At 48.2% G+C, this 23,458-nt stretch overlaps 1 protein-coding gene across 4 annotated transcripts; it reads left to right on the plus strand.

Moving 5' to 3' along the window:
• Positions 1 to 8,446: 8,446 nt before the first annotated feature.
• Positions 8,447 to 23,378, plus strand: PPRC1 (PPARG related coactivator 1). Of its 4 annotated transcripts, none has more exons than XM_043597336.1 (14): positions 8,448 to 8,656; positions 12,625 to 12,813; positions 13,358 to 13,504; positions 13,625 to 13,726; positions 13,841 to 16,742; positions 17,066 to 17,119; positions 17,952 to 18,009; positions 18,788 to 18,858; positions 19,809 to 20,532; positions 21,728 to 21,874; positions 21,990 to 22,056; positions 22,175 to 22,296; positions 22,545 to 22,696; positions 22,983 to 23,378. In XM_043597336.1, the coding sequence occupies exons 1-14, from the start codon at positions 8,504 to 8,506 to the stop codon at positions 23,084 to 23,086; spliced, it is 4,992 nt and encodes a 1,663-aa protein (XP_043453271.1). In that variant the 5' UTR covers positions 8,448 to 8,503; the 3' UTR covers positions 23,087 to 23,378. The 4 variants fall into 4 exon arrangements, with proteins under 4 accessions (XP_043453274.1, XP_043453271.1, XP_043453272.1 ...); XM_043597337.1 differs by having other exon boundaries at positions 13,625 to 13,717; XM_043597338.1 differs by having other exon boundaries at positions 8,448 to 8,638.
• Positions 23,379 to 23,458: the final 80 nt, after the last annotated feature.

Here is a 23,458-nt window from a genome sequence, read left to right on the forward strand (position 1 = left end):
CATCACCATGTACAACCACCACTTCTTTCTCTGCCAAAGGAGTTTCTTAAAGTGTGCAAAAAACTCTCAGGAAGGGGCGCCTAGCTGCCCCAGTCATTAGAGTATACAACTCTTGATTTGGGGATTATAAGGTCAATTTGGGTGTAGAGACTACTTAAAAGTAAAATCTTAGGGCACTTGGGTGGTTCAGTCAGTTAAGCACCCACCTCTCGATTTTGGCTCAGGTCATGATCTTGAGGTTCTTGAGTTGGGGCCCTACCTCAGGCTCTGTGCTTAACCACCCAGGTGCCCCTACGAGAGCCTGCATTTTAAAGAAGTTTCTCTGGTGATTCTTATGCATGCCAGTATTTGGGAATTTTTTTTTTTTTTTTCCTAAAAGGACCCCTGGCCTTCAGAGCATTCCCACCAAGTGGATGAAACTTATTCATTTATTTCTCTTTCCATAAGCAACTGCTTAGTACAGTGATGGAACCAATGAGCCAAAGAAAACAATAATTTGCTCACTGTGTGTCTCTATGAAAATGAATCAACCCTTCCTTAACCTCAATTCCTTCCTCAGTAGAAAGGGGGATAGTAATCTTTGCTTTTCTTAAATTTTTTGTTTAATGTTTATTTATTTATTTATTAACGTTTATTTATTTTTGAGACAGAGAGTGACAGAGCATGAATGGGGGAGGGTCAGAGAGAGGGAGACACAGAATCTGAAACAGGCTCCAGGCTCAGAGCTGTCAGCACAGAGCCCCATGCGGGGCTTGAACTCACGGACCGCGAGATTATGACCTGAGCCGAAGTCGGCCGCCTAACCGACTGAGCCACCCAGGCGCCCCGATGTTTATTTATTTTTGAGAGAGAGACAGAGCACAATCAGGAAAGGGGCAGGGAGAGACACACACACACAGAATCTGATGCAGACTACAGGCTCTGAGCTGTCAGCACAGAGCCTGATGCAGGGCTCAAACTCACAAACTGTGAGATCATGACCTGAGCTGAAGTCCAACGCTCAACCAACTGAGCCACCTCAGTGCCCCTAATCTTTGCTTTTCTAATTCTTCTGGGGATATTGCAAGGATTCGATGATAGGTGATATGTGACAGCAAGCTAAAGAGTGTAAACCATTCCTCAAAACTGGGTTTGGGGGACTAAAAATTAAGTGCTAAAAGAGATAGTGCCTGAAGGGTTGTAGCTCCCTAGCAGAATATCTGCAATCCAGGTATATTAATTATCTAATGCTGTGTAACAAGTTACCCTCAAGTTTAACATTTTTCAACGTTTTTTATTTATTTTTGGGACAGAGAGAGACAGAGCATGAACGGGGGAGGGGCAGAGAGAGAGGGAGACACAGAATCGGAAACAGGCTCCAGGCTCCGAGCCATCAGCCCAGAGCCTGACGCGGGGCTCGAACTCACGGACGGCGAGATCGTGACCTGGCTGAAGTCAGACACTCAACCGACTGCGCCACCCAGGCGCCCCAAGTTTAACATTTTAAGGCAATAGACTTTTATTATTTCACTCAGTGTCTGAGGGTCAGGAACACAGAAGTGGCTTAGTTGGTGTTTCGACTTAGGGGTTCTCACAAGATAAGTTAAGCTGTTGTCCAGGTCTGCAAGGTTTGACTGGGGCTGGAGAATCTGCTTCCAAGTTCACTGCGATGGTTGTTGGCAGGCCTCAGTTCTTCGACAGCTGTTGGACAGAAGCTTTAATTTTTTGCCATGTGGGCTCTCCATAGGCACAACGTGGCACATTAGTTTTACTAGAGTAAGAGACAAGAGAAAGAGAAAGAGAGGGAGACAGACAAGAGCCCCTGGCTTGAAAGCCTCAGTCTTTTTGTAACCTAATCTCAGAGGTGATATATCATCATGTCTGCTTTGTGTTATTGGTCACATAGATAAACCCCGCCTGCTACGATTTGGGGGTGGGGCTAATAAGAGTGCGAATAATAAGAGGTAGAGATTATCCGGAGCCATGTGAGGGTTTCTGAACTACGAGGTCTGGTCTTCAATGTTGCAGACCTAGAGATCCAATTTAGGCAGTGAATCAGGATACATCAGTTTCAGGAGACTGAATCATACAAGTTAAATACATATGAAACACTTTCTAGGTACTACTCTCATTCTTCTCTGGAATACTTTATTTTTTTTTTTTTAATTTTTTTTTTCAACTTTTTTTTTTTTTTTTTTTTTTTTTTTTTTTTTTTTGGGACAGAGACAGACAGAGCATGAACGGGGGAGGGGCAGAGAGAGAGGGAGACACAGAATCGGAAACAGGCTCCAGGCTCCGAGCCATCAGCCCAGAGCCTGATGCGGGGCTCGAACTCACGGACCGCGAGATCGTGACCTGGCTGAAGTCGGACGCTTAACCGACTGCACCACCCAGGCGCCCCATTCTCTGGAATACTTTAGTTAAACTAGTCTTCCTTTTGAACACAACAAATGGATTTCCACTTCAGAACCTATGCACTGACTGTTCTTTTTGTTGCTCTTTGCTTTTATTTATTTTTCTAAGTTTATTTATTTATTTTGAGAGAGACAGAGAGAGTGCAAGCAGGGGAGGGGCGGCGGGGCGGGGGAGAGAATCCCATGTAGGCTCCTTGCTCAACGCAGAGCCCATTGTGGGGCTACATCTCAAGAACTGTGAGATCATGATCTGAGCCAAAATTAAGAGTTAGACACTTAACTGAGCCACCCAGCTGCCCCAACATATGCTCTTTGAATTGCTAGGTCCTCCCTGTGCTTCTGGTCTTACTTCAAACGTCTCCTCGGAGGCCTTACCTGTTCACACCATATGAAATTGTTTCCGACTACCGTTTACACTCTCCAACTTGTTTATTTTCTGATAGCATTTATGGCCGATATTATTTTGATTCTTTATTTACTTGCAGATTATCTCCGCAGTAGAATTTGAGCACCACTAGGGAGGGTTTTTGTTTTTGTTTATTTGGTCTGTTTTGTCTTGCTGTATCTCCAGTGCCTAAAACAGTGCCTGGCACATAGTAGGCACTCAATAATAAATAAACCGGAGTGCTGATTTGTTAATTCTCACTGAAAAATACGTCATGCAAACTGGGCATTTTGTCTCACTTGATCAACACGCTTTCTCAACATAGAAAATGATATGGGAAGTCAGTTACTATTACCAGGTGAGTCTTTGGTGAGCATGGAGTCAGGCAAGGATACATGATTGGAGGTGCCCAGAGTTTGATGGCTTATGTTTCTGAGATTTTCCTTTTTTTTTTTTTTTTAATTTATAAACAAAAATTTTTGAAGTACTGTCTATACCTCCAGCATGGGGCTCATTGAGCACACAATCCCAAGATCAAGGGTCCTATGTATGCCCTATCAACTGAGCCAGCCAGGTGCCCCTGAGGTTTTTTATGGCTCTTAGAAATGTACCTGCCAAGGAATCAACCATGACACGCCTGTCTAGGTGTCATTGGAGATCCAAAGACATACTTATTTTTTTAGTAGATTCCACACAGACATCATACTTATGTGAATAGATTGTTTCATTAGATGGTAAAAAAGCAAAAATGGCACAACTTTCTGCTTTAACATTAATCTTCTTCCCAAAGCCCAATCACCGAAGTAATAACCATAATTAGAGCCCAAATGGCCAGTATGTGCAGGGCATCTCTTAGAATATGTTTCTTCCATAGGGGAAGAATTGTACCATCCTGTATTGGTTGTTAATAATTTCTTATAGGCAAGTTATTCCCAGATTTATTGCAAATAAAATTTATTGTTGCCCTCATTTGACTATTTTATGAAAAAAATGTGAAAAGATTCAGTTTCTGAGTTTATGGCTTTTAAAAATGTTTATTTTTGAGGGAGGGAAGGGGGAGAGAGAGAGAGAGGGAGAGATTGTGGGGGAGGGGCAAAGCAAAAGAAGGACAGAGGATCCAAAGTAAGCTCTGTGCCTACAGCAGACAGCCCATGTAGGGCTCAAACTCACAAACCATGAGATCATGACCTGAGCCAAAATCAGCACCCCATGAATTTATGGCTTTTAAAGCCTATATGGAAAGGGCACTCGGGTGGCTCAGTGGGTTAAGTGTCTGACTCTTGGTTTGGGCCCAGGCCATGATCTCATGGTTCATGAGTTCAAGCCCCACAATGGGCTCTGTGTTGATGGCTCAGAACCTGCTTAGGATTCTCTTTCCTCTTCCCCTCTCTCTCTCTGCCCCTCCCCACTCATGCTCAATCTCTCTCTCTCTGTCTCCCTCTCTCTCTCTCTATCTGTCTCAAAATAAATAAACTTAAAAAAAAATAAAGCCTATAATAGAGGCCTCCCCTCTCATGAATTGTGTGTGTGTGTGTGTGTGTGTGTGTGTGTGTGTGTGAGAATGTATATTGATGCAGCCTTCCTAAAAGGCAGTTTGGCACTATCCACTGAAATTGCAAATGTATACCTCCTTTAATTCAGCAATCTTATTTCAAGGAAACTATCCCATAGGAAGAGTGTAAAAAAGTGCAAAGATACATGTACACATGTACCAGAATGTTCACTATAACTTTTTAAAAAGTGTTTTATTATTTATTTTTGTGTGTGAGAGAGAGAGAGCACATGCAAGCAGGGGAGGGGCAGAGAGAGAGTGGGACAGAGGATCTGAAGTGAGATTCACACTGACAGTGGAGAGCCCAATGCGGGGCTTGAACTCACGAACTTTGAGATCATGACCTGAGCTGAAGTCGGATGCTTAACTGACTGAGCCACCCAGGTACACCTGTTCACTGTAATTCAGTTTTTCCAAAAGTCCATTGACTGATGAATGGATAAAGAAGATGTGACACACACACACACACATACACACACACACACATATATATAATTATTAGTCATTAAAAATAATTAAATGTTGCCATTTGCAATGACATGGATGAAGCTAGAATGTATTATACTAAGCGAAATAAGTCAGTCAGAGAAAGGCAAATACCATATGACTTCACTTGTATGTGGCATTTAAGAAACAAAACAGATGAACATTGGGAAGTGAGGGAAGAGAGGGAAATAAACCACAAGAGACTCTTTTTTAATGATTTTTTTTAATGTTTATTTATTTTGAGAGGGAAAGAGAGAGTGCGAGTGGGGAGAGGCAGAGAGAGAGGAGAGAGAGAGAGAGAGAGAGAGAGAGAGAGAGAATCCTAAGCAGGTTCCACCCTTGTCAGTGCAGAGCCCATCTCAGGGCCCGATCCCATGAACTGTGAGATCATGACCTGAGCCCAAACCAAGAGTTGGATGCTTAACCAACTGAACCACCCCAGTGCCCTAAACCACAAGAGACTCTTAATGATAGAGAACAAACTATGGGTTGATGGAGGGAGGTGGGTGGGAGATGGGCTACATGGGTGATGGGTACAAAGGAGGGCACTTGTAACAAGCTCTGGGTGTTGTATGTAAATGATGAATCACTGAATTCTACTCCTGAAACCAATATTGCACTGTACGTTAACTAAGATTTAAATTAAAAAAAATTAATTTTTAATAGTAAAAAATTGGAAATAACTTAAATATTAGTATAGTCATATAATAGAATGGATACTTACTAAAGTATCAGTAAGTAAGATCTCAGTAAAGACTATTATAGTGTTATATGAAAAAAAGCAAGTTGTAGAACCATATGTATGGAATGGTCACATTTTTTGTAAAGATTTATTCTTTAATTAAAAAAATTGTTTTTAATGTTTATTTACTTTTGAGAGACAGAGAGAGAGAGAGTGAGAGAGAGTGTGAACAGGGGAGGGGGAGAGAGAGAGGGAGATACAGAATCTAAAGCAGGCTCCAGGCTTTGAGCTGTCAGCACAGAGCCTTACACAGAGCTTGAACCCACGAACCCTGAGATCATGACCTGTGTCAAAGTTAGAGGTTTAACCAACTGGGCCACCCAGGTGCCCCGAGATTTTTTCTTTAATTTTTAAGTAATCTCTACACCCAGTATGGGGCTCAAACTTTCAACCCTGAGACCAAGGGTCATATGCTCTACTGACTGAGCCAGCCAGGTGCCCCTGGAATGGTCACATTTTTTTTTTTTAATGTTTATTATTTTTTTAATTTTATTTTTTATTTTTAAAAATTCACATCCAAATTAATTAGCATATAGTGAAACAATGATTTCAGGAGTAGATTCCTTAATGCCCCTTACGCATTTAGCCCATCCCCCCTCCCACAACCCCTCCAGTAACCCCGTTTGTTCCCCATATTTTTAAAAAAAAAAAATTTTTTTTCAACGTTTATTTATTTTTGGGACAGAGAGAGACAGAGCATGAACGGGGGAGGGGCAGAGAGAGAGGGAGACACAGAATCGGAAACAGGCTCCAGGCTCTGAGCCATCAGCCCAGAGCCCGACGTGGGGCTCGAACTCACGGACCGCGAGATCGTGACCTGGCTGAAGTCGGACGCTTAACCGACTGCGCCACCCAGGCGCCCCTGTTCCCCATATTTATGAGTCTCTTCTGTTTTGTCCTCCTCCCTGTTTTTGTATTATTTTTGTTTCCCTTCCCTTATGTTCATCTGTTTTGTCTCTTAAAGTCCTCACATGAGTGAAGTAATATGATTTTTGTCTTTCTCTGTCTTTCCATACTTTGGCTATTGTTGATAGTGCTGCTATAAACATGGGGGTGCATGTGTCCCTTCAAAACAGCACACCTGTATCCCGTGGATAAATGCCTAGTAGTGCAATTGCTGGGTCCTAGGGTAGTTCTATTTTTAGTTTTTTGAGGAAACTCCGTACTGTTTTCCAGAGTGGTTGCACCAGCTTGCATTCCCATTTTAATGTTTATTTTTATTTATTTTTGAGAGAGAGAGAGAGAATGAGCAGGGGCAGGGCAGGGAGGGAGAGGGAAAGAGAGGGAATCTCCAGCAGGCTCTGCACTGTCCCCAGGGAGGCCCATATGGGGCTTGAACTCAGGAACCGTGAGATCATGACCTGAGTCGAAGTCAGATGCTTAATGACTAAGCTACCCAGGTGCTCCCAGAAATGTCACTTTTTTTTTTTTTAATGTTTATTTATTTTTGAGAGGGAGAGAGAGAAGAGTGCAAGCGGCAGAGGGGCAGAGAGAAAGGGAGACGCAGAATCCGAAGCAGGCTCCAGGCTCTGAGCGGTCAGCACAGAGCTTGACATGGGGCTCAAACTCAGGAATCCTGAGATCATGACCTGAGCCAAAGTCAGACACAACTGACTGATCCACCCTAGTGCCCCATAAGGGTCACATTTTTGAACAACAACAAAAAAAGATCAGTGTGTGTCCATATATATTTTTACATGCATAGAAAAAGTGTGGATGAATACACACCAAAAGCAACAAGGGTCGAATCTGGGGAGCAGAACTGGAATTTGCCAAGTGTAATTTTTAATATAATTTTATATATAGTTTTGCACTATTTGAAATTATTTTTAAACTTGAGTAGAAAACTTTTTTTTTAAAAGAAAACAATAAGAAAAATCTTTGAAATGATGAATGAATAGCAGTGATAGTGATGGACTGTAGAAAATATACAGAGGGACCATGGTTGATTGCAATGATCAAAAAAGCTTTCCTAGATAAAAGAGGGCATGAAAGATATTTCCAAGTTCGAATATTCCAAACAGAAAAACAAAGGTAGGAGAACACCAGTTGTCTTTGGAGGACAGCAAGATAAAGTGCAGCAGCGGGAAATACATTTGGCAATGAGGTGCCAGTGTGGGTTTCTGAGAAGCCCTAAAGAGATCCCTCGAACGCGGTGTTTTAAGATTAAACTCTACAAACTTCCAGTTATTAGTAGTATGTATGTAATATGCAACATTACATAACTAACACTGCTGTATGGTATATAGGAAAGTTGTTAAAAAGGAAATCTCATCACAGGGGGAAATTTTTTTTATTTTATCTATATACGAAGATGGATTAGCTGAACGTATGGTGGTAATCACAGTACATGTAAATCAAAGAATCATATAGCATATACCTTAAAGTTATACAGTGATGTGTGTTAATTATTTCATTTCCTAATGAAACCAGAAATTAAAAAAAAAAAAAAAAAGATGAAACTAGCAGGAGTGGCGCAGATTAGGTGAAGGTTAGTTCCGGGAGTGCGGGTGCCCACTAGAGGGTGCTGTTTCAAAACACAGGCCCACTTGGTCTAAGGGGAAAGGAAAGTACCGCATTATAGAACGTCAGATAAAGAGGGCGTTCCGACAGTTGGACAAATTAGGACAATAAAGAGATGCGCAAATGGTAACTCTCCTCTTATTACCTCGCGCTCCCCAACTAGGTTCCCCCCAGCGGAACACAAAATTAAGCATGACAGTATGTCTGTAGCACGTGCCGCTGGGCTCCCTTAAAGCAACTACTACTCCCAGGCTCCCTTGCGAGGCCAGGGCCCTCTTCCCAGGTGCGAGTGGGTCTTGCCGCAAGGCCTTTTGGGATCCGCAGTCTTGCAGTGTCTTCCGGGAATTGTAGTTCCTTTCCCACAATCTGCTGGGCGAGGCGGTGCCGGCGACCAGAGCTGCGCTGAGTGTTCAGGGGCCAAGATGGCGGCGCGCCGGGGACGGAGAGACGGAGTCGCGCCGTCACCAAGTGGGGGCCCCGGACCCGACCCCGGGGGTGGAGTGCGCGGCAGCAGTTGGGGGAGTCGAAGCCAAGCGCCGTATGGGACTGTGGGCGCTGTGAGTGGTGGGGAGCAGGTGAGAGGCTGGCTGGCGGCCCGCGGCTGGCAGCAAAGCAGCGTGTGCCGGGCGATGACACGTGGACGCCACAGGAAAGGGAGGAAGCGTTCGGGAGGCTATGCGGGTGGCTGCGGAAGACAGGTTGGGCTGAATGGACCTGGGCTGTTTGCTGGAGGGATGCAGGCAGAGGTGGGGTCCCCATGACCATTCCTCCGGAATGCTGGAGGAGCATAGTCGGGTGTTGGAAACGGCCCGTGGTGGGGGGGTCAGGGATTCGGACTTGGAATCGTGGACTAAGACCTTCCTCTAAGGATGCCGAGTGGGGGTGCCCCTAGCACCGCGCCGCAATGCCTTTTCGGAGCCACGTGGGATTGGGGGGGGAGCAATTTTCCCGGGAGAACTTGTCGGCTTCCCCTCCCCCTCTAGGCGGCCCTGGCACCCACGTGGGTTGGGCTTCTGGTGGGGGGTGGCCCTCGGGTCCACGTGGGGGCGGGGAGGGGATGTCCACGTGGCTCCCGCTCCAGGCTGCCCGGCATCTCGTATCGGCGTTGGAGCCGCACTGCTGGGAACTGGGTGTGTCTCAGCCCGTCCCGCCATCTCCGGCGGGGCTGGGGGGGCCCCTGCCTGGGAAGGAAGGTAGGGGCTGCTAGAGTAAACTTTGCGCAGAGCCTTGGAGGAGTTTTTTTTCTCGTGCATTGATCCACGGCGCCTCTCGACAGGGGATGGTGAAGGACTCTCCAGATGTGCGGGGAGTCAGTTCCCTGTGGATGTTAGAGTGTGTTGGGCAGTGTAGAAGGCTGAGGTTGAAGGGCTGTGAAGTAAGCTTGTGGCGGCTTCTGTCTGACCGGCTTGTGGTGGGTTGTGAGTCATGGACACTGGCGTTTTGGTTGCTTTCGGACCTGCTTCATTCCTGATACAAGGGGCATGGGGAGTGTCAACATATACATGGGATAAGCCTAAGTAAGGTAAAGAGAATCCTTTCTCCTTCCCCCACTTTTACCTCCAGCGTCTCTTTTGAGGCGGCGGCTAAGGCCTGTTTCTTTTATTGACACAAAAAATTGAGGTGGTCTGTATTTAAGGCTCTTTGGAATTTTGCTGGGGATGGGGAAAAGTTAGAGGCCATTTGAGAACTATTCACCACTAGTTGAACATTTATTGGACAAGGGTGGTTTCTTTCTGTCAGATTCTATTGGCTTGGCCTTTCAGTTCTCCATACTGAGAAAGTGTTATCACACTCCTCTGCAGAGGGCTTCTTAAAAGTTGCCAGTGGGCTGGACTCAGTCTGAAAGGTTATCTCTCTTAAGCAATTAAGCTGAGTCCTTGAAAGCTTTTGGGTTTTTTTGTTTTGGTTTTAGGTGGGAATTGGGCCGCAGGCTACCAGGTAATGTCAGTTCCAGCCGACCAGTTCAGGCCCATGATTCTGGGGACGTAGCCTGGGAGCTGCTCACCTTTTGGAGGAGAGGCAGGATCCACGATCCAGCTGTAGTCCAAATTAGATGGTTATTGGTGGTTGGAGATGGTCTCATGGAGAGATTATGTATATCTCTTCCCTTATGTCCTCCCCCCAAAAGATGGGCATGTGAAAGCTAGTCAACCAACTATTTATTGAGATACTGTATTCAGACACAAGGGATGCTGTGGTAAAACCACACATGGTCCGTGTTCTACAGTATCGTCCAGTTTTATCGTGATAGACAGGCAATAAATAAATGATAAGTGGCACAAAAGGAAAAGTGCAGCATATTTGGGATTATATAACCAGCAGTAGTAATCTATATTGTGAAGTCTGGGAAGGGATATATTTTTTTTTTTTAATTTTTTTTTTCAACGTTTATGTATTTTTGGGATAGAGAGAGACAGAGCATGAACGGGGGAGGGGCAGAGAGAGAGGGAGACACAGAATCGGAAACAGGCTCCAGGCTCTGAGCCATCAGCCCAGAGCCTGACGCGGGGCTCGAACTCCCGGACCGCGAGATCGTGACCTGGCTGAAGTCGGACGCTTAACCGAGTGCGCCACCCAGGCGCCCCTGGGAAGGGATATTTTAAGTTGAGGTGAGGGAGGGAAGTTTTCATCAAAGGAAATAGTATGGAAAGGCCTTGAAGTGGGAGGCTTCAATATGGCTTATTAAAGAAACAGAAACCTGTATGGCTGATGCATAGAGAGAGAGGCACAGTAGTAAGAGAGGACATACTGGAGAAGAGCCTAGTAGGGAAGATCAGGACCCCTGTAAGACATATTAAGGAGTTTAAACCTAATGCTAAGAGCAGTAAGCTGCTATTGGAAGGGTTTAGGAAGAGTCTCAAAGTAATCAGATGTGTATTCTTAATAACTTGTAGTTGTTTTTGAACCCTGTAGAGACAAGACTGGATGTGAGAAAGCCAGATGGGTTTCTCTGCTAGATGATCTTGGTATCTGGGAGCTGTGCTGTGTGAGGATTGACGGATAGGTGCTGTCAGGTGAAGAGAGGGATGTCTCTGACTAGGGCTCCAGTACCTGCCTGATGGAGGTGGTGAGTGGTTCCCAGAGCTGGGCATTGTCTTAAAGATTCTGGCCTGGTGGCTGGGTCAGATAGGTGGCAGGGCAAGTTGAGATGCAGTCTCCTTGCTCACCCAGGAGGAGTGTTTGCTGAGCCAGGTGCTATTCAGCTGCTGGTTGTAATTATAGGATTGTGAAGGTCTGGGAGGAGTTAGTGCCTAAAACCTGCCACCTTTCACTTCCTCTCTGGACTTGGTCTCCTAAAGTGTATCTAGCCTTTCCTCTCTGGGCATTTGAACTCCTCAGCTTGGTTAGGGGGGTGGGTTTAGAGGGTATAGTCACACCTGTGTTTTTGTTTTTTGTTTTCTCTTGAAAGAGGTGCAGAGTTTCCCTTTGCTGAGTGGGGGAGGGAGGCTTGTATTTGTTTCTATTCAGTCTTTCCATCATCTGTTTCCTATAGTGGAGATACCCCTGGCTTTGGCCTCTGGCCTTGCCAGTCCCATTCCAGCTACTTCTGGCTCTGCCCACACCCACACTCTTGACAGGCCTGGGCGGGTGGCTCCCTGCCTGACAAGGCTGAAGATGTTGCTGGTTCCCAGGCAAGTAGTGGGGTGCGGCTTTTCCATGTACTGACTCAAGGAATCAAGCTTTCTCTTCTTATGCTCTCACATGGTAGGAGTAGGGAGGAGACTTTTCCTTTGGGACTACCATTGAGAGGTTCAGTGGCACACTGTAGGGCCTTCAAAATAAAAGTGTGAATTAAGTGTGAATCACAGCTGTGTATAAGACATGGTGCTAGGCATCACGAATAATTAGGAAGTATAAGAACAGTTTAAACCCTTCCAAGATCAAAGAAGGATATAGGCTAGTATCGTACAAAGGGTTATTTTGCCCCAAAGGAACTTAGAATTTAGTTTTAGTAATGATGCTAGGACTATCATGGGGTGGAGAGGGGACAAGATGTGATTGCCACTGGTACAGAAACCTGAATGAATTCAGGGGTGTGAGGAGAGATCAGCATGGATTGGGGAAGCCTGAGTTATCTTGAAGAAGGTAGGGTTTGAGCTAAGCAGAGAAGAGAGGCCTAGGCAGGATTTGGGAGAGGGAAGGTGGTTGGAGCTGAAATTGCCTGTTTGCTGACCACCACTCTTGTGGTTTACCCCTCAGACTGTTTGACTCTTCTGAAAAATCTTGTTCTTTCTGATGGTTTTACTCCCTGGTTTAGTGATCTTCAGTGGCTCTAACTGTTTCTGGATGGAGTCCAGACTTTTTTTTTTTTTTTTTTTGCCCAGAAGATCCATGAACACTGCCATCCTGACTGGGGCTTTGTTTCGTGGGTTGTACTTCTCTCTGCCCAGCAAGTCCAGAGGTTTGGCTTTGTTGGGGCTCCTGCTGAGTCTGGGGCCATTGGTGGAAGCTTGGGCACCTGGTTTACAGAGCATATCATTCAGCTGCCCTAGGTGCCCCATGCTCTGCAGACTTTACACCCTGACTGTCCTGTTTGCCTCAGGTGCTGCTGCATGAGGAAGGGGACGATTCTGGTTTTGTCAGTCTGTCTCGGCTTGGCCCCTGTCTGAGGGACAAGGACCTGGAGATGGAGGAGCTGATACTGCAGGATGAGACACTGCTGGGGACCATGCAGAGCTACATGGACGCCTCCCTCATCTCACTCATTGAAGATTTTGGGAGCCTTGGGGAGGTGAGCTGGGACTGGGTTTGGAGGTCTTCAGGTGGGAGCTTTGCATTGGAGGCTGTGGCCTGGTGGCTCTGCTTTCCCAGGATCTTGGCTCCTGGATACCCAAACTGAATCCTTGAAGTGTGTTTCTCATTTCTCCAGGAGAATTGGGCTACAAGCTGCCAGATTATATCCCATGTGAACATGCCCTGGCAGGCTTGGACTATAGTCCTGCATGGGCCCCCAACTTACATGTCCAGGGGGGTTCCCATCTGTGTTTTGAGTTCAATTCCAGCCTAGCCGAGGGTTGTCTGCTGAGCATCCCACATCTAGGGGTGGAAGGAGTATGTGAAACATAAGCCTAAGTATCAATTCTGACAGGCCTCTGTTGGCATTAGAGGGGTGGGAGATGGTAATGAATGAGATTAGAGCCCATGCCTCCTGGCACTCTAGCAAATTGAGCTGAACTGAGCCTGAGAGGCTGATTCTCTTGGCTTGCAGTCATTCTGAGTGGCCAGTAGACCATTAGGAATAATGGTAGGAACTTCCTTTTGTCTTTCTGGAGCAGAGCAGGTTATCTCTGGAGGACCAGAATGAAGTGTCACTGCTCACAGCTCTGACAGAGATCTTGGACAATGCAGATTCCGAGAACCTGTCTCCGTTTGACAGCATTCCTGACTCAGAACTGCTTGTGTCACCTCGGGAGGGCTCCTCTGTGAGTGTGGGACCAGGGGAAGAGGGTATGTGGTTGGTGCAAATGTTAGAACCATGACTGTGGGCCTACTTACATAGTTGTGAAGCACAAACTCATCTCAGGTCTTTTTCTCCCTGTCAGCTGCACAAGCTGCTCACCCTCTCCCGGACACCTCCAGAACGTGACCTCATCACCCCAGTTGACCCACTGGGGCCCAGCACAGGCAGTAATAGAGTGAGTGGGGTAAGCCTGACCTAGGGAGCCTCGGAGACTCCCAGGAGGGAGAAGTATGTGGGGACAGGCCTGGAAAAATATATCCTTGGCGAAAACATCTGTAGCTTCTTTTCTCTTCTGCAGGTTGAGATGTCCCTCTCAGATCCCCCTTGGGACTTCTCCCCACCCTCCTTCTTAGAGACTTCCTTCCCTAAGCTTCCTAGCTGGAGACCCTCAAGATCAAGAGCCCGCTGGGGCCAATCCCCTCCTCCCCAGCAGCGTAGCGATGGGGAAGAAGAGGAGGAGGTGGCCAGCTTTAGTGGCCAGATGCTTGCTGGGGAGCTCGACAACTCCGTGAGCAGTATTCCAGACTTCCCCATGCACCTGGCCTGCCCGGAGGAGGAAGATAAAACAGCAGCAGCAGAGATGGCAGTGCAGGCAGCTGGCGACGAGAGCATCTCCTCCTTAAGTGAGCTGGTGCGGGCCATGCATCCATACTGCTTGCCCAACCTCACCCACCTGACATCACTCGAGGATGAGCTTCAGGAGCAGCCGGATGATTTGACACTGCCTGAGGATTGTGTGGTGCTAGAGATTGTGGGCCAGGCAGCCACAGCTGGCAATGACCTGGAGATCCCAGTTGTGGTACGGAAGATTCCTACTGGACCCCAGCCTGTGCTTCTGGATGACTCACTAGAGGCCAGTCCAGCTTTGAAGCTACTCATGCCTACACTAGAGTCAGAGACAGAGGCTGCTGTGCCCAAGGAAAACCTCTGCCCTCAGGAAGAGGGGTTGTCAGAGGAAAAGCTGGAGTCAGTCTGCTTGTTAGAGCCCAAGGAGGTCATGGAACCAATGATGCCCAAGGAGTCTCAGAACCCACCAGCCAACACAATGCTGAGTTCCCAGAGAGCTCGAAAGGGCAGGAGGAAGAAGAGCAAAGAGCAGCCAGCAGCCTGTACAGAAGGCTATGCCAGGAGGCTGAGGTCATCTTCTCGTGGGCAATCTACTGTGGCCACAGAGATAACTTCACAGGCAGGAAATTTGCCTCAGGAGGAACTTAAAAGAGAGGTCGCACCTCCCCGTAGTAGAGGGAAGCCACGGGCTTGGGCTCGGGCCTGGGCAGCTGCCTTGGAGAAACCTAGCTCTGGGAACTTGGAGAGTAGTGCTGGACAAGCTAGTGCTGCTAACGAAGATCCTCTAGACCTTTATTCCAACCTGGTAGACAGCATCCACGCTAACCCTGTTCCAACTCCTCTCTCACTGGTTGATTCTGCTCCAGCTGACCCCATGCCACTTGACTCTGTTGAAACTGATCCCACTGCAGTTAACCCTGTTCAAGCTGACCCTGTACCTGTTGATCCTGCATTGGTTGACTTTGCTTCAGCCAACTCAGAGCTGGTTGACCCTCTCCCAGCTGACCCAGTCCTGGCTGACTCAGCAGAAATTGACCCTACAGTGGTTGTTCCCATCTCAGATGACTTGCCACCAGGTGACCCTGTCCCAGCCAACTCAGCACCAGTTGACTCTGTTCCCAGTGACCTGGCTCCAGTTGATCCTGTGCTAGTTAAATCTAGGCCATCTGATCCCAGACGTGGTGCAGTGTCTTCAGTCCAGGGGAGTCCAGCTCCCCAGTTACTTCTGGAGTCAGAGTCCTTGGACCCCCTAAAGGCCATCATCCCCGAAGTCCGGGAGGTTGTGGGTCCTTTGAAGGTAGAAAGTAGTACCAGTGCCACAACCCAGGAAGCCAGACCTCGGCCTCTTAGCCTATCAGAGTACCGGCGACGAAGGCAGCAGCGCCAAGCAGATGCAGAAGAGAGGAGTCCCCAGCCCCCAGCTGGGAAGTGGCCTAGTCTCCCAGAGACCCCCACAGGGCTGGCAGACATCCCTTGTCTTGTCATCCCACCAGCCCCAGCCAAGAAGACAACTCTGCAGAGAAGCCCTGAGGTTCCTCCTGAGGCTTGCTTTGTGCCTGTGGGTCCCAGCCCTGCTTCTCCTAGTCCTGAGCCACCTGCAAGCAAACCCGTGGCCTCAACTCCCACTGAACAGGTGCCATCCCAAGAGATGCCACTACCAGCAAGACCTCCACCTCCTACTGTGCAGTCCATGCCCTCCACAATGCCCACTGCTTTGCCTTTTCCCCCAGGTGGGCTAGGCATGACTCCCATGATGCCCCTTCCTACAGGTGGGCAAGGGATCCCCAGTCTGCCCCCACCTCCCTTGCAGCCTCCCAGTCTTCCAATGTCTATGGGACCAGTGCCACCTGATCCCTATACTCATTATGCTCCTGTGCCACCCTGGCCTTGTTATCCCCCTGTGTCCCCTTCTGGCTATCCATGCCTCCCCCCGCCACCAACAGTGCCCCTAGTATCTGGTACTCCTGGCACCTATGCTGTGCCCCCCACTTGCAATGTGCCTTGGGTACCCCCTCCAGCCCCAGTCCCACCTTACAGCTCCAGCTGTGCCTATGGGCCCTTGGGATGGGGCCCAGGGCTGCAACACCCTCCATTCTGGCCTTCTATGCCACCACCTCCTTTGCCTCTGGCATCTGTTGGGAGAGCTGCTCCCCCACCCAAGGTGGAGCCCAGTGGCATCCCAGCTGGCCCTCCTGAAAGTGTACTTTCTGTGCCAATGGCTCCTCCTCTCAGTCTTGGGTCAACTGGCCAGGGAGCTTTGCAGATAGAGCCCACCAAGGTGGAGCCCACCAAGGTGGAAGTCAAGTCAGTGCCTGTGTCTCCTCATCTGAAACCTAAGGTGTCCTCCCCAATGCAAAGCCCCCAGATTAAGGCTCCACCGTGTTTGTCTGCTGAGAGTGTGGATGTTGAGGAGCCTGCATCAGAGAGGCTAAAGCCTGAGATCCAGGAGACAAGGCCCAGGGAGAAGCCCCCCTCTCCTGTTACCAAGGTTGTTCCTACACCCACACCAAAGCAGAGCACTGTAACTAAGGTGCCTGCTGTCCACCCAGCCCGTCTAAGGAAACTCTCCTTCCTGCCTACCCCACGGACTCAAGGCCCTGAGGATGTGGTACAGGCTTTCATCAGTGAGATTGGTAAGTGCCACATGGTTTAGTTGATGTGAAAGGCATGGGGGTTGGATGGGGAGTGTCCTCCATAGAACACGATAAACCACTCTCATAGGGACTGGTCTTTGTCAGATTTGTTTGGAGGGTTCTTTGTTTTTTTGGAGGGTTCTTGAGAGACAGAGCTCTGGGTTTGTTTGATTTCTGCTTTGTGTTGCTGCCTTGGTTTGCTTAGTACAGTGGTTAGGGACAGCATCAAGGGAATTGATTTGGGAGATGACTTGGGAATTCCAGGACCTGGGCACTCAGTCGATAGGGGCTGGATTCCAATCCTGTGTTGTGTACTTCCACAGGAATTGAGGCATCGGACCTGTCCAGTCTGCTGGAGCAGTTTGAGAAATCTGAAGGTGAGGGCACCTAGGTAGCTATGCTGTAACCCCTTTTTATTGATGCTTTATTTGGGCCCAGCCCTGTAGTTGCTTAGGTGGAAGGAAGGGAACGGTGGAGGGGCGGTCTCAGTCCCAGAGAAGTAGTTTCAATCTGATTGCAAGGGGAAGACCAGGTTCATGGACAATACAGTCTAAACCAGGGACAGGTGGCAGTAAGCATGGCAAGAATTATAAAGAGTAGTTGGATGTGGAGGTCCCAGTGGGTTGGGTTGGTTGGGGACATTTTTCTAGAAAACTGGCTCTTAGGCTGGGCTCTGAAATACAGGATGCGTGTGTAGTGAATAAAGGCAGAAGTATAAGGATTGTATGTTTGGAAGACAGTGGATAGCTGAGCTTACTCAGTACAAAGCAAGGATCTAGGTGCTCTGGAGGATACTATGTCGTGTTCGTAAGGAGCTTATGGTCTAATAGGGGAGGAAAATTACATAAATGTCCCCTGAGTTAGTAACAAGTTATCTACAATACAAGGAAAAATGTAATATGGTATAAGTGTAGAACCAGAATAGACCAAGACTGGGAAGTTAGGTCATATAGAACCTTGAATGCTAGTCTTAGAAGTTTGGACTCTATCTCAGATTCACTGGGAAGTTAACAGATATTTCTGAGCAGAAACATGATTAAAAATAGTACCTGGGTACCTACTAGAAGAGAATGGATCTCTCTGGGGAGAGTCCAGTGAAATATGTACACAAAGTGGATTTTTCTTCTTTGGGTCTCAAAGCCAGCCCTTCTGTGCCTCCTCAATCTGGAACATCTGGTTGGCCTTTTAACTAATTTGGTTTCTTTGCAGCCAAAAAGGAGTGCCCTCCCCCGGCTCCTGCTGACAGCTTGGCTGTAGGAAACTCAGGGTGAGTATGGAGACATGTGAGCGAGTTACCCTACAGCTGTTGGTCAGCAGCCGGCCGGTGCTTCAGGACCGTCAACTGGATGCCTCTGTTACAGGGCTTTTAGTCAGCTTTAGAGTCTTTCCCTGTTTCCCCCTCCCCTCCTCAGCTCATCACTACTGGGCACTGTCTTGGGTGGTAGGTAGGAGGGTGTGTACCATCCTCTGGCTGATTCCAGTCTGGGATTCCAAATGTCCTGGAGTTGCCTTTTGTCTTCTGGCAAATTGTGCCTTTGGGGATTTCTTTCCTTCCTTTTATCAAGTGTTAAGCTTGCTCAACACTAGTGATGATAAAAGATCAAGTGGGGTAAGATGTTGGTGGCTAGGGCTCTCCTGACTCCTTGGACGAAGTACCCTGGACCTCCTTGTTCCTCAGTCTTCCAGCACTGAGAGGCCTTTTTTCATTTTTCATGTTCATAGTACCCTATCCTGTTCTGCCAAGCATATTCCCATCCATGTTGATTTTGGGTTGGTTTGAGCTAGGCAGGCAAGTCTCCTGGCTTAAAGGAGGTGGGGGGTATTTAAGGTCATAGCCAGCCTGCCTCCTAGAATTGGACAGAGCTGAGCTGAGACCCAAACTACATTCAGTCAGTAAGATCGCATTTGGGCTGGAGGAGAACGATAGGGGCAGTTTGTGTATCCTATTCTTCTCTGCACACACCCCTCTCCCGTTGCTTTATGAGGAAAACATATACAAGATGTTGAGGAGGCAATGAACCAGGCTTTCCCTTTTCCCCCGCCAGCAACGTTGACACTCCCCAGGAGAAGAGGCCCCTAGACCGGTTACAAGCCCCAGAACTGGCCAACGTGGCAGGTGGGTTCAGGGTGGGGAATTCTGCCTTTGATTAGTTTATGCAGCGAATGTTTGTAGAGTCTGCCCTGCACTGGGTGTGTGTAGTTGTTGGGAATACAGAGATCTGATCCTCATCCTTGAGATTCTCACAGTCCAGGGAGCAGATGTATAAACGAGCATGTTGAGTATCAGAGATCGTATGTTAAAGGAGCCTTTGTGGTTTATAGTGGGATCTGAAATGGGTCAGTCAGGGGAGGGTCATGTACAGTTGGTGTTATCCCTGAGGCAGAGGTTTGAGAAGATCACTAATACCAATTAGATTTAGGGGATGGGGCATTCTAGGGAGATGGAGCTGCTGGAGAACTGAAGAAATGAAACCAGCCTGGTATGTTTTGGGGAATTATGAGTTGTTTGGTTTGACTGGAGTGTAGTGGCTGATGAGGGTGGTGGGCAGAACTAAAGCAAGAGATAAAGCTGAAGTGTTAAGTAGGAAGTCAGATGAAGGGAACTTTGAATGGCGTGTTAAGCTGTTTGGACTTTATCTTTGCATTGAAGAAGCAATTGGTTATGGGGTGTTCCCTGTAGCAGGAATGTAGAAAACAGGTGGATAGGCATGAAGCCCCAGGCAGGAGATCATTGGAAGGTGATTACAGGAGTCTAGGCAGATGCAGCCCAGGCAGTGTAGGGGGAGGGCTGGGTCTAAGAATGGAGAGGTAGACCATATAGGAGCTGGTCACTAACTAGGTTTGGGCAGTGAGAGGCTGAGGGGTTCAGGAGGACACTAGCTGTCTGGGTTTATATTGCTTGGTCCCCAAGATGGGGAACTTGGGGGAAGGAATAGTTGCAATAGTGGGAGATGTTGGGCTGTTGACCTTTGGTGTACTTTGTGACATGAGGTGGGGGTCTCTGGAGCCCCTGGAAGTGTAGAATCGGATCTCATCCTGCTATCTCCATCCTCCCTCCCCTCACAGGGCTCACCCCACCAGCCACCCCTCCCCACCAATTATGGAAGCCCTTGGCTGCTGTTTCACTGCTGGCCAAAGCCAAATCTCCTAAGTCCACCGCCCAGGAGGGAACCCTGAAGCCTGAAGGAGTTACAGAGGCCAAACATCCAGCTGCAGCCTGCCTCCAAGAAGGGGTCCATGGCCCTAGTCCAGTCCATGTGGGCTCTGGGGACCATGACTATTGTGTCCGGAGCAGGACTCCCCCCAAAAAGACGCCTGCCTTAGTCATTCCAGAGGTGGGCTCCCGATGGAACGTCAAACGCCATCAGGACATCACCATCAAACCCGTCTTGTCCCTGGGCCTGGCCACCCCCCTGCCCCCACGCACAGCTGCCTCCCAGGAGCCACTTGATCACAGGACTAGCAGTGAGCAGGCAGATGCCCCAGCAACTTGCCTTGCCCCATCCGCCTTGCTCTCCCCTGAGGCCTCACCTTGCCGGAATGACATGAACACTAGGACTCCCCCTGAGCCCTCAGCCAAGCAGCGGTCGGTGCGCTGTTACCGAAAAGCCTGCAGGTCGGCCAGCCCCCCAAGCCGGGGCTGGCAGGGCTGCCGTGGCCGCAGCAGCCGTTCTATCAGCTCTGGGTCCAACCGGACCAGCGAAGCATCTTCCTCCTCATCCTCATCGTCGTCTTCCTCATCCCGGTCCCGGTCCCGGTCCCTCTCCCCCCCACACAAGAGGTGGCGAAGGTGAGCTCTGATGGCCTGTTAGGTCCTCTTCATTTAGGAAGTCCATGGGCTCTCCTGTGGTTTACTTAGAAAGCTTTTGCACATTGAGCTTGATGCTTTCAGGCATTAAGGCTTCTACTTCTGTCCTTGGCTTTTGTCTTCTCCCCCTTTCCTGGATTATTGAAAGAGGCAAGCTGTGAGAATTTGCTTCTATACCCTGTTTGAGTTTGGGGATCACCAAGGTCTGCTGCTTCCTTGACCCCTGCCTTGGGGAGACCATTAGGCTTGCGTCTCGCCCGTGTTTGATCCTTTACATACTTTATCAGTCCTCACTTCTGCTCTTTTCTTGTGGGATGTTGGAAGGTGGGATAAGTAGCTTGTTAATGGCAGCTCTTCTAATCATCTGTCCAGGAAAGAGTCTGGGCAGTTCCTTTGGTTGTCACTGTGGCCTCATACGTTTTCTGGCAATACCTTTTTCTCAGTTAAAGACCAAGATTTTCCTACTTAATCCATGAATAATTTTTTGTTTTTAAACCAGAATAATCTCTTTTTAAAAAAATTTTTTTTAATGTTTATTCATTTTCTGAGAGCCAAGACAGAGCACGAGTGGGGGAGGGGCAGAGAGAGGGAGACACAGAATCCAAAGTAGGTTCCAGGCTCTGAGCTGTCAGCACAGAGCCCAATGTGGCGCTCAGCCTCACTAACCATGAGATCATGACCTGGCTGAAGTGGGACGCTTAACCGTCTGAGCCACCCAGGTGCCCCTGAGCCAGAATGACCTCTTAAGAAATGACCTCTACTCCATGTCTAGCAAGTCACCTCCTTTTTACATCCTGGTCACAGTACTGCTATGAGACATGTTAGGGGAGCAGGAACCCAGAGACCCAGGCCTGGCATCCCCAGCTAGACCTAGGGCCCAGCCCTTTATTCCCAAGTCTCCATTTATTTTTCTTCGACTTGTTAAACGTTTTTGTTGTTAATTGCATAGTTGAAAATAACTATGATCTATGTGAGAACACTCTAAAACATTCCAAAAACGCCTAAAATTCACGAGGGCTCAGTTTGGTCATCTGTGGAGTTCTTCTAGATCTCTTTTCCTCTGCTTTGCCTTTGGTCCTGAGCTTCCGGACAGGGAGGCAAGGTTGGGGCCAAGGTGAGGTAAGCAGAATATATCTGCACCACTCCCAGCATTCCTGCGTGCCTCTTTATTCTCTAGATCCAGTTGCAGTTCTTCTGGACGTTCCCGAAGATGCTCTTCCTCGTCCTCCTCCTCATCTTCCTCATCTTCCTCATCTTCGTCATCCAGTTCCCGAAGCCGGTCCCGCTCCCCATCCCCCCGCCGGAGAAGTGACAGGAGGCGGAGGTGAGTGTGTGATCAGGGAGTCTGTGTATCTGGGATGCAAATCCCAAATTTGAGAGTTCTGAGACCTGAGTTGTCTAATGTCTGGAGGGCTGATGGCACCTTCTTTTCATGTCAGGTACAGCTCTTATCGTTCACATGACCATTACCAAAGGCAGAGAGTGCTGCAGAAGGAGCGTGCAATAGTGAGTAGAGGAATAGGTCCTGGGAGGATGGGGCTTGCCCCTGAGCCATGAGCTTGGAGAGCCTTCTGCAGCAGTGGCCTTGGCTCATGGTGTGTCAATTTTCCTTGTCTCAACATAGGAGGAGAGAAGAGTGGTCTTCATTGGGAAGATACCTGGCCGCATGACTCGGTCAGAATTGAAACAGAGGTTCTCTGTTTTTGGAGAGATTGAGGAGTGCACTATCCACTTCCGTGTCCAAGGGTAAGGTTGGACCTATAGGTCAGAATGTCCTTTCCACCCCATTTGTCTACCTTGATGCTGCTTTGTCTTTCCCCCTTCCTTCCTCTGGTTTGTTAGGCAATGTAGGATGACACCTTCACTCCTAGTCAGAGGGTTGGCCATTTGGGGAAGAAGAACTACCCGAGTCTCTCTCTACCCTGGGAAGTATCTCTTCTCCTTGGCAAGTGCCTAAATAGCCATCCCAGCCTCTGCCTCACCTTCCTCACCAGTGACAACTACGGCTTCGTCACTTACCGCTATGCTGAAGAGGCATTTGCAGCCATCGAGAGTGGCCACAAGCTAAGGCAGGCAGATGAGCAGCCCTTTGATCTCTGCTTTGGGGGCCGCAGGCAGTTCTGCAAGAGAAGCTATTCTGATCTTGGTGAGTGGAGGAGACCCCGAGGCTTTGGTATACTTCATATTGTCCCCAGAAGGGTTTCCAACCTTTTGAGAGTGGAGCTAGGTAGACTCGTCTTTATGTGACACACAAAGAACACAAAGGGGGTGGGATGAGAGGAGAAATGGGGGCTCTTTAGTCTTCTTTACTTAAAACCAGGGTGATTGATGTTATTCCATCCATTATTGGGGTGGGAGGAGGCTGGCCATTTGAGGACCCTGTGATTGGGAAGTATTGTCAGAGACCTTGATGTCTGTCTCTATTTTTATAGACTCCAACCGGGAAGACTTTGACCCTGCTCCTGTAAAGAGCAAATTTGATTCTCTTGACTTTGACACATTGTTGAAACAGGCCCAGAAGAACCTCAGGAGGTAACCCTGGGCCCTTCTCCCCCTTCCCTCTTTCTTTGGAGGTGTCCAACCTCCTCCACCCTCCCCTCCCCCAATTTAGGGGAGAGAGCTGCTAGTGAGATGACTGTTTTATAAAGAAATGGAAAAAAGTGAAATAAAAAATGTGTTAAATCAGATTTTTGAAGGGTTATTTGTTTTTTTATAACAGGCATTGAAACAAGTTAACTCATTCCTATGTTAAGATGGGGCTGAGGGGTTCCCCTGTGTTTGGAAGTTCTAAGGCACTATGCAGACCAATAAACACGAACTACAAACAATTTCCAAGTGCTGTTGTGCTTCTTTCAATGGTGCTAGTGCCAGACATACTCACTTTTCCAATCTGAATACAATCAGGGAC

This window comes from Prionailurus bengalensis, chromosome D2 (assembly GCF_016509475.1).
Source record: "Prionailurus bengalensis isolate Pbe53 chromosome D2, Fcat_Pben_1.1_paternal_pri, whole genome shotgun sequence".
NCBI classification, from domain to species: Eukaryota; Metazoa; Chordata; class Mammalia; order Carnivora; family Felidae; genus Prionailurus; species Prionailurus bengalensis.

Excerpts from the sequence above, each read along its gene's own strand:
- PPRC1 (XM_043597336.1), top strand. The coding sequence starts at position 8,504 with ATGGCGGCGCGCCGGGGACGGAGAGACGGAGTCGCGCCGTCACCAAGT. Across the intron at positions 12,814-13,357 it reads ATTTTGGGAGCCTTGGGGAG|AGCAGGTTATCTCTGGAGGA; the intron begins GTGAGCTGGGAC and ends TTTCTGGAGCAG. Across the intron at positions 16,743-17,065 it reads GGCTTTCATCAGTGAGATTG|GAATTGAGGCATCGGACCTG; the intron begins GTAAGTGCCACA and ends GTACTTCCACAG.